Source organism: Rhodamnia argentea, chromosome 1 (assembly GCF_020921035.1).
Source record: "Rhodamnia argentea isolate NSW1041297 chromosome 1, ASM2092103v1, whole genome shotgun sequence".
Lineage (NCBI taxonomy): Eukaryota > Viridiplantae > Streptophyta > Magnoliopsida > Myrtales > Myrtaceae > Rhodamnia > Rhodamnia argentea.
Genome location: NC_063150.1, coordinates 9,410,506 through 9,433,611, shown reverse-complemented (window position 1 = coordinate 9,433,611; position 23,106 = coordinate 9,410,506). Strand labels below are relative to the sequence as shown.

The 23,106-nt window shown below is 41.6% G+C and overlaps 2 protein-coding genes across 2 annotated transcripts; both read right to left on the bottom strand.

Moving 5' to 3' along the window:
• Nucleotides 1–9,022: 9,022 nt before the first annotated feature.
• On the bottom strand, nucleotides 9,023–10,016 carry LOC115740331 (probable calcium-binding protein CML41). Its single transcript, XM_030673817.2, has 2 exons — nucleotides 9,812–10,016; nucleotides 9,023–9,781 (listed from the first exon to the last, which is right to left on the bottom strand). Exons 1-2 carry the CDS (start codon nucleotides 9,949–9,951, stop codon nucleotides 9,355–9,357), a joined length of 567 nt encoding a protein of 188 aa, XP_030529677.1. The 5' UTR covers nucleotides 9,952–10,016; the 3' UTR covers nucleotides 9,023–9,354.
• Nucleotides 10,017–21,013: 10,997 nt separating this feature from the next.
• LOC115740334 (probable galacturonosyltransferase-like 1) lies at nucleotides 21,014–22,630 on the bottom strand. Its single transcript, XM_030673820.2, has one exon. It carries the CDS (start codon nucleotides 22,345–22,347, stop codon nucleotides 21,301–21,303), a length of 1,047 nt encoding a protein of 348 aa, XP_030529680.1. The 5' UTR covers nucleotides 22,348–22,630; the 3' UTR covers nucleotides 21,014–21,300.
• Nucleotides 22,631–23,106: the final 476 nt, after the last annotated feature.

Sequence of the window (23,106 nt, the reverse complement as noted above, 5' to 3'; positions counted from 1 at the left end):
AATTTTAAAAGATCATGCAAGAGAATATTCATTCTAAAGATGTTATGCCAATCAAATCAAGTGGATATCTCAACCGATTTTTGAAAATATTTTGCGAATGTTTGAACCCAATCTTTAATCCGTAATCTTACGGTTAATGGTTGAATTCAAATCCTTGCTCGTGTGGCAAGTTGCGGATTAGGAGATTTTCCTAATCGATCACATTTTGAAAGATTTTTGATATCTTGAGTATCTTGGATATGTTCAAAAGATTTTTCTTGAATTAACCAGATTATCATCAAGATTTCAGAAATATCTCAATCAAATCACTTTATTCAAAATTCTTGGTTGCTAAATTTAACATGCAAATCTTCCAATCAAGGCAACCGAATTTTGAATCTTGCAAACCAACCTTCGAGATATGCAATTCTTACATTTTCGAGCACACAATTTCTGAATTAAAGATATGCTGCCAATTTTTAGATGCTCTAATTGGATAACATACTTGTGGTGCAAAATACGGCATCGTTCAAATAACATGCAATCGAAGCACTAAATCAAGCAAAAACGAGCAATATAATCTTCGGAATATCAAATCAAGAGATATACCTAAATTCAAAAATTCGCTATCGGAATTTGATTTTTGCACTCGATTCACAGATGACGCTTCGAATATGCCGCTAGCTTGGGGAACGACTCTACTGCGGATGAACTTGATTCGATCCGCAGCGGAATGATGACTTCGCGATCGTCGGGCGAAGGGGCAACGAATCGGGTCTACAACTCTTGACGACTGTCAAACACCGGCTTCGTTTCCTCAATGTCGTGACCACCGGATCGGATTGCGAGCGTCGGTGGCAATCTGGAGTAAGGCCAACGTTGCAGGACACATGCGTTGGACTTGAGTGCTTGGGTGTGAAACCCGACCCTATCCTCTCTTCTTTCTTCTTTTTCTCTCTAGCCCTTTTCTTTTTCGTCTCTTTTATCTCACGTGGATTTCGAACGGAACCGCATATTCTCCTCCTCTTTTCATGTGATTGTGCGAATAAGATCCCCCAAACATCTCAATCAATTTTTTTTATTTTCCCGCTTTGCTCCCCCAAGTAAACGGTCATGCACGAATATCGTGGGGCTATGCTGATTCCCTCGGATCTTGGTCAACAAACTCAAGGCTTCGCAAATTCAACTTCCACGTTTGATTTAAGCCACCTAAATGAATTATGGGCTTATTCCAATTAATCGAATTCTAAGCCCATCAATCGTCAACCCGATGAATATGCAAAACGTATGGGGCCATGTCCGTTTCTATTTTCGGTTCAATTAAATGCAAAATGCAACGCCTAAACGACAAAATTAAATATGAATAATTAAATTTTTTTTTTTCATGAGAACTAAAAGTAACTCTTGATTTTTTATGCAAAAGTTAATGACTAAACAGGATGGCCAAAATTTAGGTGTCAACACATATTTTTTGTTTTCCTACACTTTGTTCCTTGTGACCGTTGAATTAACGTTGCGATATGAAACCGACTTGATCGAATAGGTTGCGACAGATACCGCACCCACATCCGTACCGTCGCCGCACACAATAAAGCCTCCCTAGCACATAAGAAGAGAATTTGAAATTGGACGAAGAACTAAAAATCGCACACTATGGGCTCTCACGTTCAATCTTTGTTCTTGTCTATTTTCGTTTCCCAGTGAAGAACATTTACATGTGCTGTATAGGAAAATTGTCCAAAAAGACTTAAACATATTATACTTTTGTCAATTCAATCCTAAACCTTTTTAGTTTTGTCAATTGAATCTTAAACCTTTTTTTACGTTTTCTCAATTAAATCGATCTAGCCAAAAGTTTGTCCACGTCGGTGTCGACCGTACCACATAGGACGGTCAACATCCACGTCGGCGATTTCCGATCAGAATTGACGAAACATGAAAAGATGTAGGATATAATTGTCAAAATTAAAAAGTTTAGAACTGAATTGATAAAAGTGCAAAAGGTTTAGGGTTTTTGGCACAATTTTTCCGGTTTCTAAGCCATTTCCCGACCCATAAATCGGTTTGGTCAAAGTTTGAGAAATTTTCCTCCAATGGGACAGACCGACTAGCACTGGCCAGTCGCTTTCCAGGCAAAGGTGCATTGCTTGACTTTGACTCCAGGGATGGAGCATCATTACTTGTCGATCACTCTCGAATTATGAGTACTTAACGGGAGAAGCTGATCGTGATTATCGCTCCACGAAATTGACTTTAGCACATAACGACAACGTCTTCTCTTCCGCGTTGTACTTTGCATAAAATTTTTGTGACTTGACTCGAGTGACCACTGGAATGCTCTCAAACGACAGTACTAGTAGCCGGAAAGAACGGACTTGCGCATCGGTATGCATCTAGATGAATGGACATGGGCATGCGTTTGGACCACGGTGGTAACTAGGAAAGATGAAAATTTGCCTAATCAATCATTCTAGAGCTATCTAGCTACCTCGTACCCTCTTAGTTGACAATATTTAGACAAAATTCTGGAATCCTAAGTCGTTAATTATGCGTGGAGTGCTCCCTCACCAGTAGATGGTCACGTAGGGGAGGAATAAGCTTGAGCAATTCCCCTGAGTTTTTAGGGAGATAATTTTTCATTTCAAAAGTCTTACTTAATTTTGTCTTACTTGTGCATCTAATTAGGGGTGTGCAAACTGGACCGGACCGGCCGGATTGGTCCGGTCCTTGAGGTGGATGGTCTGGTCCTCGGTCCCAATAAATGGAACCGGTGACTAGGTGGTCCGATCATCGGGTTTCTTATATTGGGACCAGGACGGACCACCAATAATATATATTTATTTATATATAAATATATACAATTGCAAAAAAAAAAATTGAAAACAAAACAGAATACTAAAAGTCCACTGCCCATTTTTTTCCCAACCTTGCATGGTCGCACTCTCCTCCTCAAGACTCTCTTTTTAGTCTTATTTTCCATCTTATTTTTTGTCATCTTTTCTCTCTGCAGGCTTTTTTGAGTGCGGTTGGTGATGTTTTTATCATGTAATGGCTGGATTTTGTATTGAATTCGAACATTTTGATCAAGTTCGTTGATCATAAAAGTCATAGTGAGTCGCTATATTGTTACCATGACATAGTTTATTAAGTTGACTAGATTTTTAATAGTTAGCGGTCCTCTTTGGGCGGGACTAAGACCGGACGGGGACCGGCCCGGACCGGGACCGCCGGTCCCGGTTCGGTCCTTGGTCCCGAAAATATGGGGACCGGGATTATGGTCCGGTCCCCGATTCCATCTTGGGATCGGACCGGCCTGGACCATGCACACCCCTACATCTAATTCTATCTATAATTTTCTTCATCCTTACACATGTCAATAGCTAGAATGACAAAAAAAAAATGTCAATGCATACGAAAATCAAGTTTTCATCTCTATCAAAAGACCCGTTAAATCCCCAAATCATAGAGGACTTAGTAATGGTGCCACGAAAACTCACCTGTAACGTAATATGTCTTTTTTTTTTAATACAGAGCATGCAAAGGAACTGTGGATATTGCTATATGGACATCATATGTCGGATATCTTATGCATAGACTTGTTGAAGTAGTACAACACATTGTTGAACGCAGTTTATCACTTAGGAGTGTGGGATGAAAGTCCCATGTACGATTTTGAACGAGAGAAAGAAGTGATGAATACTCTTTTCAACTCTCTCTCTCACTCATGTCGTTGCTTTTCTTTCTGTCACATTCTTTTAGTTACTAGCACTAATTGCCTCCGAATTAGTTTCCTTCTAGTGGGCGAGACACCTTAGCATCTTTTTCATAAATAGAATTGACAAAAATGATATATATATATATATATATATATATATATATATATATATATATATATATATATATATATAAACCCAATTTAAATCTATTCTCCCTCTCTATGCGTGTGTTATTAGTTAAAGTTACATGTGGATGATGTTCAACTGGGTGAGAGAAAGAGGTTGTGGAAAAGCGATGACATGACGAAGCGACATCGTTGTTGGCGAGGCCGTTCGACGAGTCCATACAGATGCCTCTCGATCTCGAACTCCTAAAGTAACTTTCTTGCTTATGTTTCCCTTTGAAATCAAACTTTCAACACAAAACAAATCAAGAACCAACAAGCGAATGAATCAAATTATCCTGCAAAACCTTTACAGCCCGCTCTCACCATCTCTCTTGCCTATTGCATATCCTCCTCACTTTTGAGGTCACTAAACTTTTCCATCACTGAACTCTCGAAACTTTTTCCCGGTCGAAACACCCACTTTTACTTTCACCTTCATTCCAAGTCCACTTCGCTGATCACCAGAACTTTCCTGTCAAATCTTTCACTGGAGAGTCAAAGAGAAACTTCACTTCAACTTTATATATCGGCTTTCATCAATGTTGTTATAATATGTCTCGAGTTTAAGCCCGAAGCGAAAATTGTGAAGATTCCGAATCGAATATTTTGCGGACATCCGAGATCGAGCGAAGGAAAATATATACGTAATCAACTTACGAATTAAAGTTGATTGTGCGTTGGTGTCTTTGCTCAAGAAACATAAAAGTTCAATGCAGACTTGGACTCGATCAACCGAAGAGAAAAGATAAAGGGATACGGAAGTCAGTTACACACGCAAGAGTTATCAGCCAAAGAAAGAAAATAAATAATATAAAAGGAAATCTACTACACGATGGAGAGGGGCTGATTTGAATATCCAGCTATGGAGTTGACTTGGACTTGCGTGTCAGAGAAGCAAGGAAATAAAACAAGGGAATTGACTCCTTGTTTGGGTCGGCAAAAGGTTGACACGGTTTTGCATATATATATATATATATATATATATGTGTGTGTGTGTGTGTGTGTGTGTGTGTGTGTTGATTCAGGAGAGTTATTGAAGCACTACATGAGTGCTTGAAAAGGGTTTTTTCTCGATGAGTTTTGTTCGTAGAATTACATCAAGAATTCAAGTGTCGAAGCCGATTAAATCTTAAGGTTATATTTGTGTTAATTCCTTACGAGATTGAGAGATTCTTTCGTTAGGAATTGGAGGCTAAACACTGTGTGCGTTCTTGAATGTAATTGGGGCTTGGGAAACACCGAGAGTGTTTGAGTGACTCGAGTGTAGTTACGTAATCTCCGTGTATCGCTTAATCTATAATGGAATTCGTTGCTGCTCTCCCTGTGGACATAGGTCTCTACGACCGAACCACATACATCCGGTGTCCAATTTATTTTCTTGTTCTGTCTATTTTATTGTTCGATCGCTTGTTCTGCGCAACAAATGTCACCGGAGAGAGAGCAAGCGGAAAGTGATCGAAAGTAGAGTTTGGGAAACTTGTGAAAGCAAAGCTCTGACGCCAAATGAAATGGCCGAGCTATATCTTCAAGGCGCTCTACAAAGCAAGGTTTTGGGCTAGGCCTTACGGACCTCTGGAGCTTCAAATAAGTCCAAGTATAGTAGCAAAAGCCCAAGTAAATCAAGAGCGAGCGACATATGGGTGGACATTGTACGGACTGAATCTTCCCATGCTCTGGTTTTCCAATAATTTGGGCTAGGCCTTATGGGCTTCTGAGCTTCTATCTCCATCAACTTTTCTTCTTCTTCACGAGCGCAGAGATCCGGCTATCTCAAGGCTACACTACATCCTCAGCCTCGTACCCGTTGAGTCCAGGCACGTGTAGATGGCTCGATTTCCAGTTCTAGGGAGGGAGAAAGTTTCCTTCGATCATGCATGCGATGGGTTGATTTTAAAATACGACCATCGCCCGTATTTAATGTCGGTTAAATTGGCATACGAGTGATGTTCGCAACTTGCGATCCACCCATCAAAGACGGGATCGAACATTTTCTTCCATCAAGAACGGACGAAAATCTTGTCCTCCTTTTAGAATTGTCCGGGTCTGCGGTCTCTGGTATTTGCCGTGATTACATTAATCTCCCAGAGATCAATTCTCGTATTTAGCAATTACGGCGATGAGCCCCGGTTTGTCTTCTTGTATCTAGACTTTGGTAAAGCCGAATAAGTAATGACCGATTGTACGGTAATTTCCATACATTCGAACGGACTTCACCAATCTCTCCGTGGAAGTATGCCTAATTCATGCGCGTGCTATTCTACTTTTGCATTTATCTGACCATTCAACCGTCACGGATCATCACCATATAATTGCGGTATACAATAATACGACATGGTCAATTCCGACGAACCTTACGTACCACGTCAAAAAATAAGACAACATGCCTAGCACAAACATAAAGCTTCACGTACAAATGACTGTTGTGTTGTCGGATTGCGATGTAGTCCATCGACAATGCCTCCCTCTTTACGTAGACCCTATTAAACACATGACATTAATGAGATCTCGAACGTCACACAATAAACTTGTTATTTGACGAGGAGTACATGTTTGCTACCGCGTGCATCTTGTTTATGTGCGCATAAACAGGTCGCTTTTCTTTTTGTCTTATCAAAACTTGTAATATAAATAGTAAACGGTTATGTTAACGGGTGCCTCGAGACGCTTGTTTAACAAATGCTCTTGGCGCGCACGCACGCTTGTTAATGTTAATCCATGTACAAAAAGCAAATGGATATACGCACGTGTTGAGTAAATACATGCAGAGAGACTTTAGTGGGAGCATGTAGTGTATTGGTCCAATCAGTTTCTGTCGGTTTCTCCTCCCGCGAAAATATTACGTACAGACCGGGTGCCACGGCATTTTTACAGACGTCCATTCATTATGCGACACGTGTCCATAGTGGCCCACTTGTCAAAATTTTTCTCTCTTCTTCGTTTCCCTCTCCCCGCCCTGTTTTCGTCTCTTCTTTTTGCCGGCCATGGACGACCCTCTCGCCGCCATGGCCACAGACCTCGAGCTCCACAGCCATGGCAGCAGCAAGCTCCATGGGCTCAAGCTTCGCGCCCAGGACAGAGAAGACGTCAATGGCCATGGCAGCTGCGAGTCGTGGGCTTGAGCTCCGCGGTCGGGGACCGAGAAGACATCGGTCTTGTATGAGCGTCTCACCGTCGACGTAGATTAGGGACTTGTCGTGGGGGCGGGGGATGATGCTGCTTCTTTGCTCTGCTCATCAGACGGAGCTTCGGCGGGAGGAGAGAGAGCAGAGGGGAGAGAGATGAGCAGAGAGAAGAGGTGGACCCCATCGAACAACTCAGCGTCACCGATGACTTCCCCGTCCCTGGCCATGGCGGCCGCGAGCCTTAGGTTCGAGTTTCGCGGCCGGGGAACGGAGAAGATGGCCCCCGGTCGCCATGGCCATAGAGCTAGAGTTCTTCTTCTTCTTCTTCTTCCTCAGAGCTTCGGCAGAAGGGGAGAGAGAGGGCGAAAGAGCGCAAAGGGGAGAGCTGAGCAGGGAGAAGAGGTGGATCCCACATTGAACACATCTCGAAAATAAATGGTCTTTTGGACCACGTCAGCTTTCCCAAGTCTGTACGCAATATTTTCTCACGCCGGCTTGATGTGATGGCAGTCAATTTCGTCGGTTTCTCTGTCCTCATGTTGCGTGCCATTTGTTGGAAACCCCCGGTTTTTGGAGAAATCTTCGCTTTGTTTGGTCAAGAACCAGCTGTCCAGAAACTTTTTCCTTTGTATTTTGGGATATCAGCCCTCGAACTTAAAACCAGAACGCAATTGAGTTTTGTCCTAAAATTTATTATGAAGGTGTAATTAAATTTTAAAAATTTTAAAAATATATAATTAAATCCGAAAATTTTCGAAAAATGTAATCAACGGAAAGATTTGATTGGATAAATTTGATAAATTTTAGGATTTGATTACCCTTTCCTGAAATTTTGATACTCAATTGCAAGTTCGTTATATGTTTAAAGACTTATTGCATTTTTTTAAAAAAAAAAATTAAGACTCAATTGTATTTTTTTTGAAATGTCTCAGAACTTTTAATACATTTATCCATTATCTTTTTGGCGAGGGCAGGGCAAGAAGTTCCCAAGCAAGGTCATGGTTTTGCCGGAGAAAACCTTGGGTAAAGGTGGCACGGGAGAGAATGCAGCTGGCGAGATTGATTTGCCCTTTGGTGCCTTGAGAACTCTTTGGTGCCTTTCTACTTTCGTGAGGAATTCTTTCAAAACGGTTTGCCATACGGTAGACATTATTAAGAACGCTAAACTGGTTTACCAAGAGACAGTTCCCGGGGATGTACCCCCGTTTCTCCATGTGCCAATTGGTGACTGGTAACTCGGCCCACTGATTATTTACGTACGTAGGAAATACTGGCCGAGAGAATTCGCCCTTGGTCAACCACGTCGTGCATCACCGTAACGCCTGAATAGGGGAAGATGCTAGAATATATGAATATAAAATTACGCATTTACATACCAGCTTAAATTTTCAAAATAATTGGCAGCAGTCCCATAAATTTATTTATAGTGTTAGAGCAAGAGATCCCGAGTTCAAATTTTTCCGCCCCTATTTGCCTTCTTATATAAATATTTCCACGCTTTAGGTTGGGGTTAAAATCTGGCCTCTGTGAGAGAGAGAGAGAGAGAGAGAGAGAGAGAGAGAGAGAGATTTAGAACTGTTGGCAGCATTTCAATTTAAGCATCTAAACCGCGAAATTGGCTATAATGTGGACCTTTTTTGTAAGTTGGGCTTTTACAAATACATTAGGACATAATTTACAGTTCAAAAAATGTAGTGGGATCAAAGTCTATGAAATAGTAGGTTCAATTAGATGCATAATAAAAATTAACAACATAAATATATGTTGTGTGTATATACTCTCGAAAGTTTAGGAACAATGAATCCGATACTACTACTTCAATACGCAGGTTGATATATGCAAGAGATAGGCATATAGATCGGATCGCATTTCACACCAGATAGCAAGCAAGTTTCAAGAGTCTTTTTACTTTGTGTGCTTAATTCAGCGGGAGGTTGAATATATAAAGCTAGCGTCGAGATACGTTATTTACTCTCGGTGCTTAAATTTCCTTTTGATTTTATTGGCGAAATATCAGAACAAACAAGGGAGGAATCAATGATTAGATGATGAATGTTGGTAAGCGGTTCAGCTCATATTACTGATAGATCAACCGAAAAATTAAATTTTGAAAGCGACAAATTCAGAAAGACAAACATGGACATACGTAGATATTGCCTTATAAAAGCACATTCTACATAGTGCTTGCAAGCATAAACATCATGTAGGCTTTGGCCGACTCGAGCAATGTGTGCGACCTAAATTTGACTCCTCGTGCTCTTCTTATTCCATGCAATTCCCTTCTCTCCTCTCTCTTTTCTTCTCTTTTCATGCTTTTGCTTTCATTTCAAGGACAAGACCACGCTTCATCATGTTACTTTCCCTCCGAAGCTAAGCCATCATCTGATGGAACTCCTGGAAATCAAGAACTCCGTTCCCATCAATGTCGTAAACCCTAATCATGTCCTCGCACTCCTCGTACGACTTCGCGTCCCCTAGACGGCGCAGCATCGCCTGCAGCCCTTTCGGGGTGATGCTCCCCGACCCCTTCTCGTCCTCGAACATCTCGAAGGCTCGCCGCAGGTCGCTGTCGTCGCCACCGCTGTCCATCTTCATCAGCTTCAGGAAGTCGCCGAAGTCGATCAGGCAGTCGCCGTCGGTGTCGAGCTCGCCCACTACGCTCCGGGCCTCCTCGTGCGACATGTACTCGCCAATGGACGCAAAGTACGCCCGGAGCTCGAGGGCGGAGATTTTGCCGTCCCCGTCGGCGTCGAAGCGGCGGAACACCTCCCGGAGCTCGTGCTCTCTGTCGGTGGAGGTGGCGCGTTCGAGGTTCGGAACCGGGAGGGTGGAGGTCGGGGAAGACGGAGTGCTCAAGTTGGAGGAAGACGACTTGGAGTGAGAACTCCGCCGCGGGAAGGTTAGCCTGAGGCTCTTGTTGAGCCACTTGAAGGGTTTTGGCGACGGTGCCGATCCGCCGTTCGCCATGAACGAGCTGGCCCAACGGGAGACTCTTCTTTATCCCTGGAAGAAAGAAGAGTCGTGCAGTTGTGGGAAAGGTTTGGCGCAAAGCTGGCAGGATATGAAGTTGCTGCGAAGTTGCAGAGAGCGAGAGGGAGAAGATAAAGGGAGTGGTTTGGCATCAGAAAATTAGATTTGGCAGGAGGAAATTGCATGGCAACTTCGTGGGGGCCCCGACACGGTACGAGGAAAATGTACTGAAAATTTCTTTGATAGGCGCAGGTCACCTGGTACATTACTTTCATTTTTTTTTTCCTTAGGTTCGATTATCCTCCCAGCATTATCGCATCGTACAAAAATTGAGAACAGATCAAGCATGCGCCAACGGTATTTAAAAAAGTTTCAAGAAGCCGCAATAAATAATATGTCATGATTTGATAAAGTGGGTAATTGTGACCTGACCCTCTTTTTGTCGTCTCCGTCCTTTAGGGAAATTTTTTTGCCTAGACTTAAATCCTTGAATCGCATACAATCGTCGCCCTTTGAACATGCAAAACCATTTCGACCAAAAAAAGCAATTTGCAAAATCATTGACCGAAAAAAAAAAAAAAGGTTCTTGCAAAACCGATTCGACAAAAAAAAAAAACAACTTTCAAAACCTATAATTAGTGGGAAAATTATCAAAAAAGTTTTAAATCTATTGTAATTATGTCAATTCAATTCATTTGGCTAGCCCACTTAGACGTTGATAATTTCTAATAAAATTTTAATAGTTCTAAAAGAAATTAATTATTTTCCTTTTATTTTTTCAATAAAATTTTTCTGTATTTTTTTCTTTTCTTGTGACTAGGGTCAACAGGAGGCCGCCTACCATTGGGTGAGGGCTTGCGACCCTCGCCTACATATGAGTGAGGGCCGCGAGCCCTCGCTTGGTGAGGCAGGTGAGGGCCGCAACCCTCGCCATGGCCGGCAAGGACTTGCGGCCCTTGTCCAATGACCGGCGACCCGCCGATTCTAACAAAAAGAAAAAGGAAAAAATAGAAAATAATTATTAGAAAATGAAAGCCAAAAATTTTAAATATATATTAAAATATTATTAAAAATTATTCATGCCAAAGTCGGCTTGCCAAATGGACTAAATTGGTAAGATTGAAAAAGGTTTAGAACTCAATTGGTAAAAAAAAAAATTATGATTGAATTGACACAATTTCCATAGGTTTAGGATTTTTTTGGTAATTCTCCCATAATTAGCTAAATCCATTAATAACATTCGTCGATATCACCACCGACAAGCTCGTCACCACTGCGTTCGAGCTCGACATAGCTCCTTGTCAAGCCAACCTTGCCAACTAAGGTCGTATCTGCTTTACCTTCTCCCCCACATCCCTTACTCTAATTTGATTATGCTCTCTCTCTCTCTCTCTCTCTCTCTCTCTCTCTCTCTCTCTCTCTCTCTCTCTCTCCCTCAACAGCCGATCTCAACGGCTCCTCCTTGGCCATCACAAACTCATCGAGTCTCGCGGTCATGGAGGAGCCGCTACCTTCAAATTTGAAAGGCTAACACCTATATGGATAGGGGTGTCAATGAGCCGAGTCTCGGCTTGGCCCGAAACAAAATGGTACCGAGCTCAACCAGGCCCGACCCGGGCCGGATCGGGTCGGATTCTAGTCCGATTCTTTTTTTCTTCTTTTTTTGGAATTAAAATCAATTAACAAACCCATCAAATGAAAGAAAAGAAAAAATAAATTAAATTAAATTAAAAAAATATTGGTGTTAAAAAAAGTCAGGCGATCGGGCGGCCCGACCCGGCCCAAATAGCAAACCCCGCCCGAAAAGGCCCGAAAATTAAGTGAATTTTCGGGCCGAGTCGCACCTAGCCGGCTCGTCTGGCATGGGCTTTTTTGACATCCCCGTATATGGATATGGAGGGCAAGCCCAAAGATCCGGAGGTGTCGGCCTCCAAATAGCTTGTGGAAGCTCGATGAGGCATGGAGCTTCGCAATCTACCACAAGCTCGACGTCGACGTTGGCGTCGAGCTTGGAGAGAGAGAGAGAGAGAGCTGGATAGAGAGAAAGCTCTCTTGGGGGCGGCGATAGTGGCGGGGTAGAGGCAAGGCCGACAACTATATAAGGTCGGCCAAGGCCATGGCGGTGAGTTAGAGACTGACGAGGGGTAAGGGTAGAGAGAAGGGGTGATTGAGAGCATTAATCCAATGTGGATCAGCACAAATTGGATGTTCGCATGTTAGCATCCCGTTCTTGGAGATTACGGACGAGACTATAGCATGAGATAGCATATCCGCGTCCCGTATCTATGCTGGATAAACATCCCTATGAATTTGATGATTCCAAAACTATCCTCAGGATAATATCTACTATAATAATGCACATGTTCGTGATGATCTCTTAAGAACTGCGGTGATATCAATGATGTGTCCTCATTGGAAAAGATTGCAAAATTGTCCTTGTACGGCCTGTTTGTAAACAACACCAAATGACTATGATAATCAGCTTATGATAATGTAGATATCAAGCATGAGAATATCAAGTCACTGATGATGCTGGGATGACGTCCATCGAGGATGTTCGAGCGTTTGATGTAGTCGCAGTTGGAATAGCGTAGCAGGAGAATTGGAAATCATCAGAGAACAAACAACTTTTGTCAGAGCAATCGAATATTGTGACAGCGGCAGCAAAACCTATTTCGGGATATTACGGTGATGATCATGAAAAAAGAATTCAGTGTTGTTCGTGCCACGTAAGATGGCCGGCATTTACGTTAATGATTTGTAGTCAAAATTTATCGGATAGACTCAATTAACAAAATATGAAAAGATTTAAGGCTCAACTGATAAAATTAAAAGGTCTAAAAGTGAATTGATAAAAGTGTAACATATTTAAAAAAAATTTGAACAATTTTCTCTAACTTATTCCCCCCTCTAGGTTGCTTAATTAAACTCAACAATCTAAAGGGGTGGGTATTGGTTTTGGTGTTGGGGATAGGACTAGTGACGTTGATCCGATGTCTTGAATAATGCGCACATCTGCTGTCTTCACGATCTCAACCACGAGATACAGTCTCAATATTTTAACGGTTCAACTTCAGCTCTGCTAGTGCTCCTAAAAAAGCCTGCAAAATACTGTCACATTCCATTTTATTTGTGCTCCCAATAAATGAGTGCCGATTGAATTTAAAAACGACAACTTGAAGACAAATTAAGTAATGAAGTTCTCGATCTCAAAAACCGACAAATATACCTATGAGAAAAACGAACACCTTAAATATTATTTGAGTGTGATTCATACTCCCTAACGATAGGAAAGCACGTAGGTTCTGCTCATATTTTTTCATTGGTACTTTGAGTTTGGATCCATGAATAACTACTGTTATATATATTCATTTTCGCTTGTAATTGAGTGATGTAACGAGATGTATGGGATGCTGGACGTAGCCCTAGTTAAGGATGACCCATAACAAGATCTCGTGTCTCGATTTTCTCTTTCTCGCTAAGCTTTATTTTGTTGTGATGGTGCACCGAATCATAACATATACATATTAATTTAACTTTTTCTTTTTGTCAATTCTTTATTATGGTATTTGAAATAGGTTCAATTTATTCAATCTTTCGTTTTAATTGCCGTCTGCTGCATTATCTTATAAGTCACGCGTGGTTCATAATCCCCATCACTTATGGTTGTAGTGAAAATTGGATCGATTGGAATTTTCTGATTGATTCGTCGGCGGTCCACAGTAAATAAAATGAAAAACCCAAAAGCCGACCTAACTCTACCTAGGAATATTCTTCGTTTCAAAATGCGAAGATTGGAATTATATTGTCCCAAGTAGCAATCAAGCCGACCTTGCGAGCAACTTCACCGAAATTTCCATCCTCCACGGGTCTTGGATTATGAAGTTGTCGCTTTTCGGTTTGGCATCAAACGAAAACAAATGGTTGCACGTACATTGTACACTGCGGTCTCAATCTTAAATTATTGCAAAATTGTCCAGGCCTCTTTGGTGATTTTACCTAGTTACTCCTATATTTTCGGTTCTGTAAAAAAAAAATTAATTTGAGATGAGTTCATCCTTCACATAATCCTACTTAGTATGGCCAACCCCGTCGAGCGAAAATGACTTACGAACAATGTGTGAAAAGTTTGATAATTTATACGTATATTCTAAAATAGGGATTCTAATATTCTTATTGGTCAAGTTTTTTGTGCTCTCAATATGCGACTTCTTTGGTTGTGATTGACATAATCGTCGCGTGAAAAGATGAGTATTCGCAAGTCGCAATATTCCGCTGAACGGCCATGGATGATTGGTCTAATGCCATTACTCCTTCAATACATGAGAAAAGCCGTCGATGATCAACTAATATCATCACTTTTAACATTCCAAATAACTTTTTTTTTAGATTGATGGGATACTTTTCTAGAAAGTCCTAAACCTATTATACTACGGCCACTCGAGTCCTCAACTTTTCAATCGTGCTAATTTAATCCTAAACCTTTCAACAATTTACCAATTTAATCTTAAATCTTTTAATTGTGCCAAATTATATCCAAACATTTTGAAGATTTGCCAATTTAATCATATATCTATCATCTATATAATTGGCCGTGAGGATCACATTGGCTAATAGTCAAAAGATTTGAGACTAAACCGACAAATCGTTAAAAATTTTAAGATTAAATTGGTACAATTAAAAAGTTGATGGCTAAACTAACCGTTGTACAGTAGATCTATGACTTCTTAGACTATTTTTGCTGAGATTGGTATCCTCACAATACGAGGATCTACTCCGATACAATCATATGTGGCGAGGAAGAAAGGCTTTTTCCTCCATTCAAGAATGAATGGCAGCGAAACACGTTTTACCTCCGATCGAATCGTTGAAGGATCCGGTCAATGACACCGCAGCAAAACACTTCATCGTTCAGATCACGACAGAATCAAAGTATCGAAGCTTTCCGAGAAATGGGTCTGAAAAGGCTTCTTCCAAGATAAGGGTTTGTTTATGCATTGTCGTGTAGTGGAAGTGAATCCTTTTGCCTAACGCGGACTCGCCCTCCCCACTACTCCACTCTTCTTCCAAAGCAAAGTGCGTATTCCTTATGCTTTTGCATTTTCAAGCTTTAAGTCTTTTCCTTTTTTATCTGTTAGGTATGGTGAGGCAAGGCTTCCTTTGATTGCTCTGATGAAGCAACTCCTCCAACCATGAACCCTAGAAGAAGGTAGAAATACTCCAATGAAGAAATGACAACATGGTGAAACTCAAACCAATCACCCACTCTTCCTAACACAACCTACCTCTAACTTACTAGGAAATATTCACTAGATGTTGTAGGTATTCGATTCCGAGATGAAATAAACCTATGTATCGTCTTTTTCCCTGATAGTAGGGGCGTGCGTCAGATCCGATTCAACTGGAGGATGGGCTAGAACCAACTCGGTTGGCCCGGTGCTAGGCCGGTTTAGGGTAGACTCGGTGCAATTCTTTGTTCTAAAACCCTAGCATTTCTAATCTTGGTTTTCACACCGATTTGAGGACTGAAAGTCGTGACCTCGAGATGGAATTATGCGTATGAGACCACCCGGCTAGTAAGAATTTACTTGACATAATCTACTGAAAATAGCACATAACATTTTTCACAAAACAATCCGGTTTCAGAGTGCGGGATCGGGAACCTACTCAATATCTCTTTATTTTTCATTTGTTTGATCGATTGTTTGCTAGCCATCGTGGAGAAATTGTCTAAAAAATCCTAAATCTATGGCACTTTTCTCAATTCAGTCATAAAGATTTTAATTGTTCCAATTCAGTCCTAAATATTCTCACGTTTTGCCAAATTAATTCTAAAGGACTAATTTTGGATGTCAATTACCGACATGGACAATTTTTTATAATATTCTTATGATTTTTTTGAAATTTTTTATTAATGTTTTTCTTTTCTTTTTCTTTTCATTTTTTCCTTCTTCCACCGCCGGTCGCTGGGCTTTAGCCATGGCTGGTGACCACCCAAAGGAAAATTCTGTTGAGGGTCGCCCTCGCCACCCTCAGCGGCCTCAGGCTAGGTCACCCTCGCGGGGATCTAACCAGTGTCGGCCTCGCCTGGCTTTGGCGAGGCTCAACCTCACTGGATCTATTTTGAAGGTGATTCATGGTCTCAAATAACAGATCGAATCATTTTACTGCTCATATGCAGATAGCCAATGCACTTATTGTTACTTCCCTTCTCTCTCTTTTTTGTTTCCATTCGTCCTGTCCTTTCGCTCTTTGGACTTATTTAAGTTTTGGTTTGAGAGAGCTTGGCAAGCCCATCAGTGGAGGCCTCTAACAAGACTGGACTCGGAAGGAATTGATAAAGATGAAGTTCGAAGCACCTGTCCTCGCGGGATGTCAGTGGTGGACAATTCCAAGAATGCGAGAAGATCACGTCCAGTCACTGTCGTGTGCATGAATTCAATAACACGTATCAAATACGTTCTGATTTCCCCGCGTTGGAAAGTCTCACACGTCTTCCCAACTTCCTAACCATCAATCAAGAGGTGTGCAAAGGAACTGGATTGGCCCGGAACCGGTGGTTCCTAAGAGAAACGGTACAATTCCCGATTCCAATAAATTGAAATCTGTGGGTACTGGTCCAATCGCGAATCCAAGTGTGGAACCACCAATTCGCCTATTCGGACCAGATCGATAATATTTTATGTTATTTAATTTATAATTTCTTAAAAGACAAAAAATCTTAAATTCTTAATTTGAAACTCGTTCATCTCGTCTCAAAGTTTCACTCTCACTTGAGTGTCATAATTTTTTTTGCTCACTCTAGTACCATAAATTTTAAAATCTATCGCTTGAGTGCCATTGGTGATTTTCTTTGCCGGAAATCCAACACAGACGCCAAGAAATCTAACATGGCATTGTCGGACACTTTTTTGGAATTTTTTAAATATTTTTTTAATGTTGGATTTTTATGTTTCTTTTGATTTTTGCTTTGTTTTTTTACCTTGGCCAGCGAGGGTTATTGGCAACCCTCGCCAGCCATGAAACCCTCACTTGACCACCACTTCCATGACCAACAAGAGCCTTTGTGGTCATGCCAACCATGGACAAGGCGGCCTTCACCGGCAATCGAAGGCTTTGAGGCCCCGCCAACCTCGGGCGAGGGTGCGACATGTCCAGCGGGGCCGCAAAGGCTCTCGTCCGTAGCCGGCAACATCAGGACTGCCCTCACCCTTGGGCAAGAGTTTTGTGGCTAACGAGGGTCACCAGTGACTCTCGCCAACCAAGGGAAAATAAACAAAGAAAGGAGCAAAAGAAAAAAAATTCAAAATAAATACAAAAAATGGAAAAAAAAATGCATGTGTCACTAGAAAATTAAATAAAAAATTCATGTACAACAATTTACCGGAAATGGCACACAATTGAATGATTTTTCTCCGACGTGGCACTTAAATGAGCAAAAAAAAAAAAATTATGGCACTCAAGTGAGCACCGTACAAATGTTATGACACTTCAGGTATCCTTCTCTCGTTTTTCATGGCATCATCTGTTTAACATGAAAGCACGTGCATAAATCTTCTGGGCTTTTGTGCTTGATCTTACTGTTGGATTCGGATACACGCTCGTGGTTTCTTCTCTACCTATGATGGAGGATTTTTAGTTTCAAGATATATGCGAAAGGTTTCACAAAATAAATGATTTTGAAAGAAAATTTGATTTCTAATTGTATAATGATATATTAAAATTGACTATTTTTATATCCTATTGCTCGAGTATGCAAATTAAGGAAAAAAATTCAAATAATGGCTTGAAGTACCCTCATTTTCTCAAATAAGGGACTAAATTGAATATTATTTCAAATAAGGGCTAGAAATGGCATAACTTGTTTCAAATAAAGGCTTGAAGTGTCCATGTAGGCTCCAAAAAGGGTATGAGCTCAAGGGCATTTTTGTCCTATTTATTTATTTGTTTATTTTCCTTTTTATGTTTTTTAAAAATTAAAAAAGATAAAAGTAAAAAAACTACAGGCAGTTTTCCCACCTATTGCCGTTGCACTCGTGGCCCTCTACCTATTTTGGTGAGGGCCAATAGGCCTTAACGACGCCCCCATAGGCAGTGGGGCGGCAGCCCGCCTGTATTATTATTATTATTTTTTACTTTTATTATTATTAATATTGAAAAAAAAGAAAAAGGAAAATAAATAAATGAATGACAAAAATGCTCTTGAGGCCGGATCCTTGGCCACTTCTAGCCATTGTTTCAAACAAGTTATGTCACTTCACTTTATTTGAAACAAGATCAATTTCGGACTCTAATTTGAAGAAAATGATAGCATTCCGGATCTTTATTTAGAATTTCCCCGCAAATTAATTGTGTATAGAAGGTGGGCCAGTTATCATTAATGATTCGGGTCAGAGTTACTACTAAGATTAGCGGCACTGTTGAAATCTTCTTGATAAGTTGACCTTAATATATATCCAAAGGGGACATCTAATATTCTAAGGCACGAGATACATTGCGGATAGTAATTAGAGAGGGAGAGGGAGAGAGAGTGAGGTTTTTTTTTTTTTTTTTTTGTGGTCAAAAGATAGAGAGAGTGTGTTTGTCTTAACCTTTTTTTTTTTTTTTGTCAAAGTTTGTGTTAACCTTAAAAGCTTTCGATTTCTCCAAGATTGACTTATCATGCGTGAGCTTTAACTTAAACGGACATAGATTGATATTTCCAAGGCACTAGAAGCATCAGATCCCAGCAAATCTCTGACTCTGACGTATCAAAAAACAAAAAAAAAATCTCCCGTGAGCTGCATTCCTAGACTCCTAGTTACATACAATATGAAAACGAGCTCGTAAATTAAATATTAATTAAGTAAAACCTTGCTTTGATTGTCGGTGCTCAAGTATTCTTTTTGGTCTTTCGTCTAACTGGAGCCGGATCCGAGTTGTTAATGCCACTGGACAGTTCTTGGGAAGAAAAGATATGTTTCTTGTGATCGTGAAGATGGGCACTAATTAACCCAGCTAATTTCGGCTTAAGGCAGCATCCGCAAGAGAGAATATGAAAAGCCGACCACTTACCGCGAGACTGTACGATGATGATCCGCGAATTAACCCTAATGAAAGAAAACTAATCGATGACGATTCTCGAAATTCGATGAATGAAAGGTCATATCGACAATTGGTGCTATTGCCCATGGCGGCGACCTTATGGTAAGAAAATGACTAAATGAAATCTACTACATCTTATCATGGGTTTTACCCATTTCCATCGAAAGAAACTACGACCAGTATACTCGGTACAAATATAATGACCCAGCGCAAGTTGTCACGTTCTCAAACCTAGCGATGCGGGAACGCTCACTCACGCACGCATCACCTGTATCAACACTAGCAAAGTATGTGAGCTCCATATATGGCTCTATGATATACTAATCTGATGAATCAAGTTAATCTAATACAAAACAAAAATTATTTTCTTACATTTTTGAGGTATTGCAATGATCTTTAAAAGGAGAAAGGTCCCGCTAACATAACAGTATAATAGCATAACGGTGGAATGCTAGGCGTAAGATCAAAAATAGGTTCCGCCATGATTCCTATATATTTTTCATTATTCATAACACTTACAGTTGAAATTATACCGTTATATTGTTACACTCAGCTTATCAAATCCCAAAGAAGAATGGCTTTGATTAGCTTAATTTCGCCGATATTTGCAAATCGTTACCAACCGGATGTGAAAACCCAAGAATGATCCAAGTGTAAAATCGATATACAATCTTTTTTCTGCTTTATGCTTTGGCAAGAAGGTGTCGGACCTAGATTAATTACTTTATTTTGAACTCCTAATCATTTTGTCGAGCCTTCAATCTCGGCACGCCGCTTTCCTTGACCCTAGGAAATCAACAGGAGGAAGGATCATGGCATTCTAATTTTCGACTTTTGATGCCATTACGTGACCACGGAGACTTTGGACCCAATTGCTTTTTCTTTTTCCCTTTTTTTTCCCACTTTTTGCCTTTTCGTTCTTGCTCTTCTAACAATTTCACTTGTAAGTCACATCCCGTCAATTTGGAGGAGGAAATTGGTCAATCGTCGCAAGACAACGTCAACAAAGAATCGATCACCCTAGAATGTAATCTGTTATGTGTGGCCCCAACATCCTGAAAACGAGACGCTATAAATTGATGGCGAATTTTGCTAATTAGTTAGGCAAGACGCGTCTTGACTTATGCGTATCAACTGCCAAATTGACAATACAAGATGTCCTAAAGTCTTGCTACGCGAAAGCGGGGCTCGTTACTATTTCAAATTGGCCTAACAAGGTAATAATACCTAGAGCTATCATGGTATGTTACAACATGTTTGACCGATAGTCCATCCTTTCTTCGTGGCATTTGATTCCTAACTCGATATTTCAAGGTTTCAACGGTGTAACAGAAAAGCAATTCTCAATAAGAATTTTTAGAGAGGTTCGCTGGTTTCTCACACATGTTACTTAGCAAGTAGCAACGATGTAATTATTTGATACAAACTCAATGATCTGGCCATGTAATTCACCGCTACTGCACATTAATCATCGAATTCGTTGTTGATAACTTTCGTTTTAAAAACATAAGCAATTGATACTATTTGAGGAAAATCTTCACCATAATTGAGGAAACTCCGGCCCTGCACATGTTCGACAGGGAGCCATAAATTACGGCGAGATCTCATTGGAAAGACGGAAATTAAGTCGGCAGCAAACTTATTTTTCTAGAAACGGCAGCGCATTTGACCAATATAAAAAAAAAAAAATCAAGTGTAAAGAACCCAAATCCAAACTTCGAACAATGGAAGAAAGGCTTAGATCTCTTTCTCTTTCTCGAGTTGCGTGAATGGTGAGTATTTCGCTTTTGAATTGTCCCATAAGAGCACGGGGTTGCCAATTCATGTAATAGCCAAAGGAGGAAACAAATTTTTCTTGAAAGATGCACTTATAAATAGGTGGAATATCATGTCGGCTCGGGCAATTGATACCCACCTACGGAATTGAGATCATGGGGGGCAGCAGCTATCGAAACAAATGGACAGACGATCTTCATGAGTTTTAACCTACCATGTCACATGTTGTATTGGTCATCTTCGAGTTTCTATATGATGTACAAATACAAACTCCATCTCATCAAATTAAGAGAAGCGCAAGATCTGCCTGGCTCTTTCAGATCTTCGCTTCTCCAAATTGTGAGCCAAAAAAGAGGAAAATCTCAGAAAATAATAGAGAAAAAGGAATGACAATTCGGACGAAGAAGAGAACGAGATTAGGAGAAAACTAACTGGTCCATTGGAGGAACAAAGAAGAGAAGAGAACTCCCTCTCTTTGTACCGTTCCTAAGACTCGATCGCGAACCGCGCCTGGAGCAGATCGTAGGGAGCCCACAACGCGTCCAACGGGCATGGCCGGTTCGCGTCAAGCCGAACCCACGGCTTGCCCTTCCCGCTCCAGTGGAGGAGGCTCACCGGGCCGGGGTGCAAGCCCCGGCACAGCCCTCTGAAATTGTCCCCCCCGAGCCCATGTTGGTTCCACCGGTGATCAACCGGGGCAATGCGACCGGCAAAGACGAGCAAGAACGGCGGCAACGACCCCAGCTCGTATATTCTCATCCTCTTTTGAAGCTCCATCCACTCCACAATCTTGGTTGTGTAGTCACCTTCACGCCATTTCTTTAGGTCAATCACCATGACCCCGGTGTTGAAGTAGCAGGCTCTCCTTCCTTCAAACGTGAGGGACAGGCTAGGGTTTGCCCAGAAGGTGGGAGTGAAGTAGGAGGTGAAGTTGGCGTTGCAATATTCCGGCGCAGCGAGGATGTTGTCGCCATCAAGCAGGGTGGCGGCGAGCTTCGCCACGTCATCCACGAGGACTAGGTCGGAGTCCAAGTAGACCACCTTGCGCACGCACGGCGGGAGGAGGTCCGCAAGGTAGTTGCGGGCGTAGTTGAGCGGGCGATCGAGGGCGGAGCGGACGGAGGTGGAGATTAGGCCGGTGACGGCGGCATCGTCGAAGGCGTAGACGCCGAAGCGGAGGTAAGGGAAGGAGGAGGCGACGGCGCGGTGGAGGCGGCCGCGGTCGGCAGCGGCAACCGAGGCGGCCACGGCAAAGTGGAAGCAGATGTTCTCGGGGCACGAGGAGTGCTGGAGGGCGGAGAGGATCGCAGCCATGGAGCCGCGGAGGTAGGCAGCGTCAAGGGTCATGGCTACATGGATGGCGCCGGGGGAGCAGATGTCGGCGGAAGCGACGGAGGGGCAATCGGGGGAGTTGTAGAACTTGGGGGCTTCTCTGAACAGCCGACGGGCGGCGGCCATCTCGGCGGTGGCGGCATTGGCGGTCGGTGCTATGCAAAGGAGGTGGAATAGGAGGAGGAGCTTTTGTCTTTGCATTGGCGCTCTCTTCACATCTCTCCTTGAGAGTGACTTGAGAGTGAGTTTGGTACGTTCAACTGTAAATGCTTCTAGGAGCAAGTGATATAAGAGGAGAGGGATTAGTGTTAATATGGTAATCTTGGATGTGATTTTTTATGGTTATATGTAGCTTTTAAGGCAAAATAGGAAGAGCTGATCTGGTGGAACAGGAGGATTATAGTATGGCCAGAGGATTCTAGGGTTTTTCTACGAGAGGACATGCCTCGTCTTGGGTACATCCTCCATCTATAGCAGCTGGGCCATAAATGCTTCGTGCTTATTAGGGAAAAAGCCCGTGCTGTTCGATGATTTTTCGACCGATTTTGATCGTGTAGTAGGATTTCTTGAAATTCATTAGCGTGGGCATGGTGAAAAATGCTAAACTTTTGCCCCTAGATTCCTATTTGTTTTTAGCTAAATTGCAATTTGCAATCACTCTCGAGTGTAGTGAGGCATTCTATCGGATCATCTAATTACGATTTCGATCACTTAATATGCTAAAGTTTGAAGTTTTTACGCAACCGATGTAGTTTGGCTACATTCCTGTCAATTTTCCGACGAACTGCCGACATGACAAAAAGGTAGCCAAGCTTTTTTTTTTTTTTTGTATGCTAAGTCATTTCGGGCAATATACAATTATACATGGACTTTTCATTTGCTCGCTCTTTCCCGAACCGACCTTCTAAAATAAACTCTCACACCTAATTCTTCTTTTGATTCATCATTTATTTTCATTCC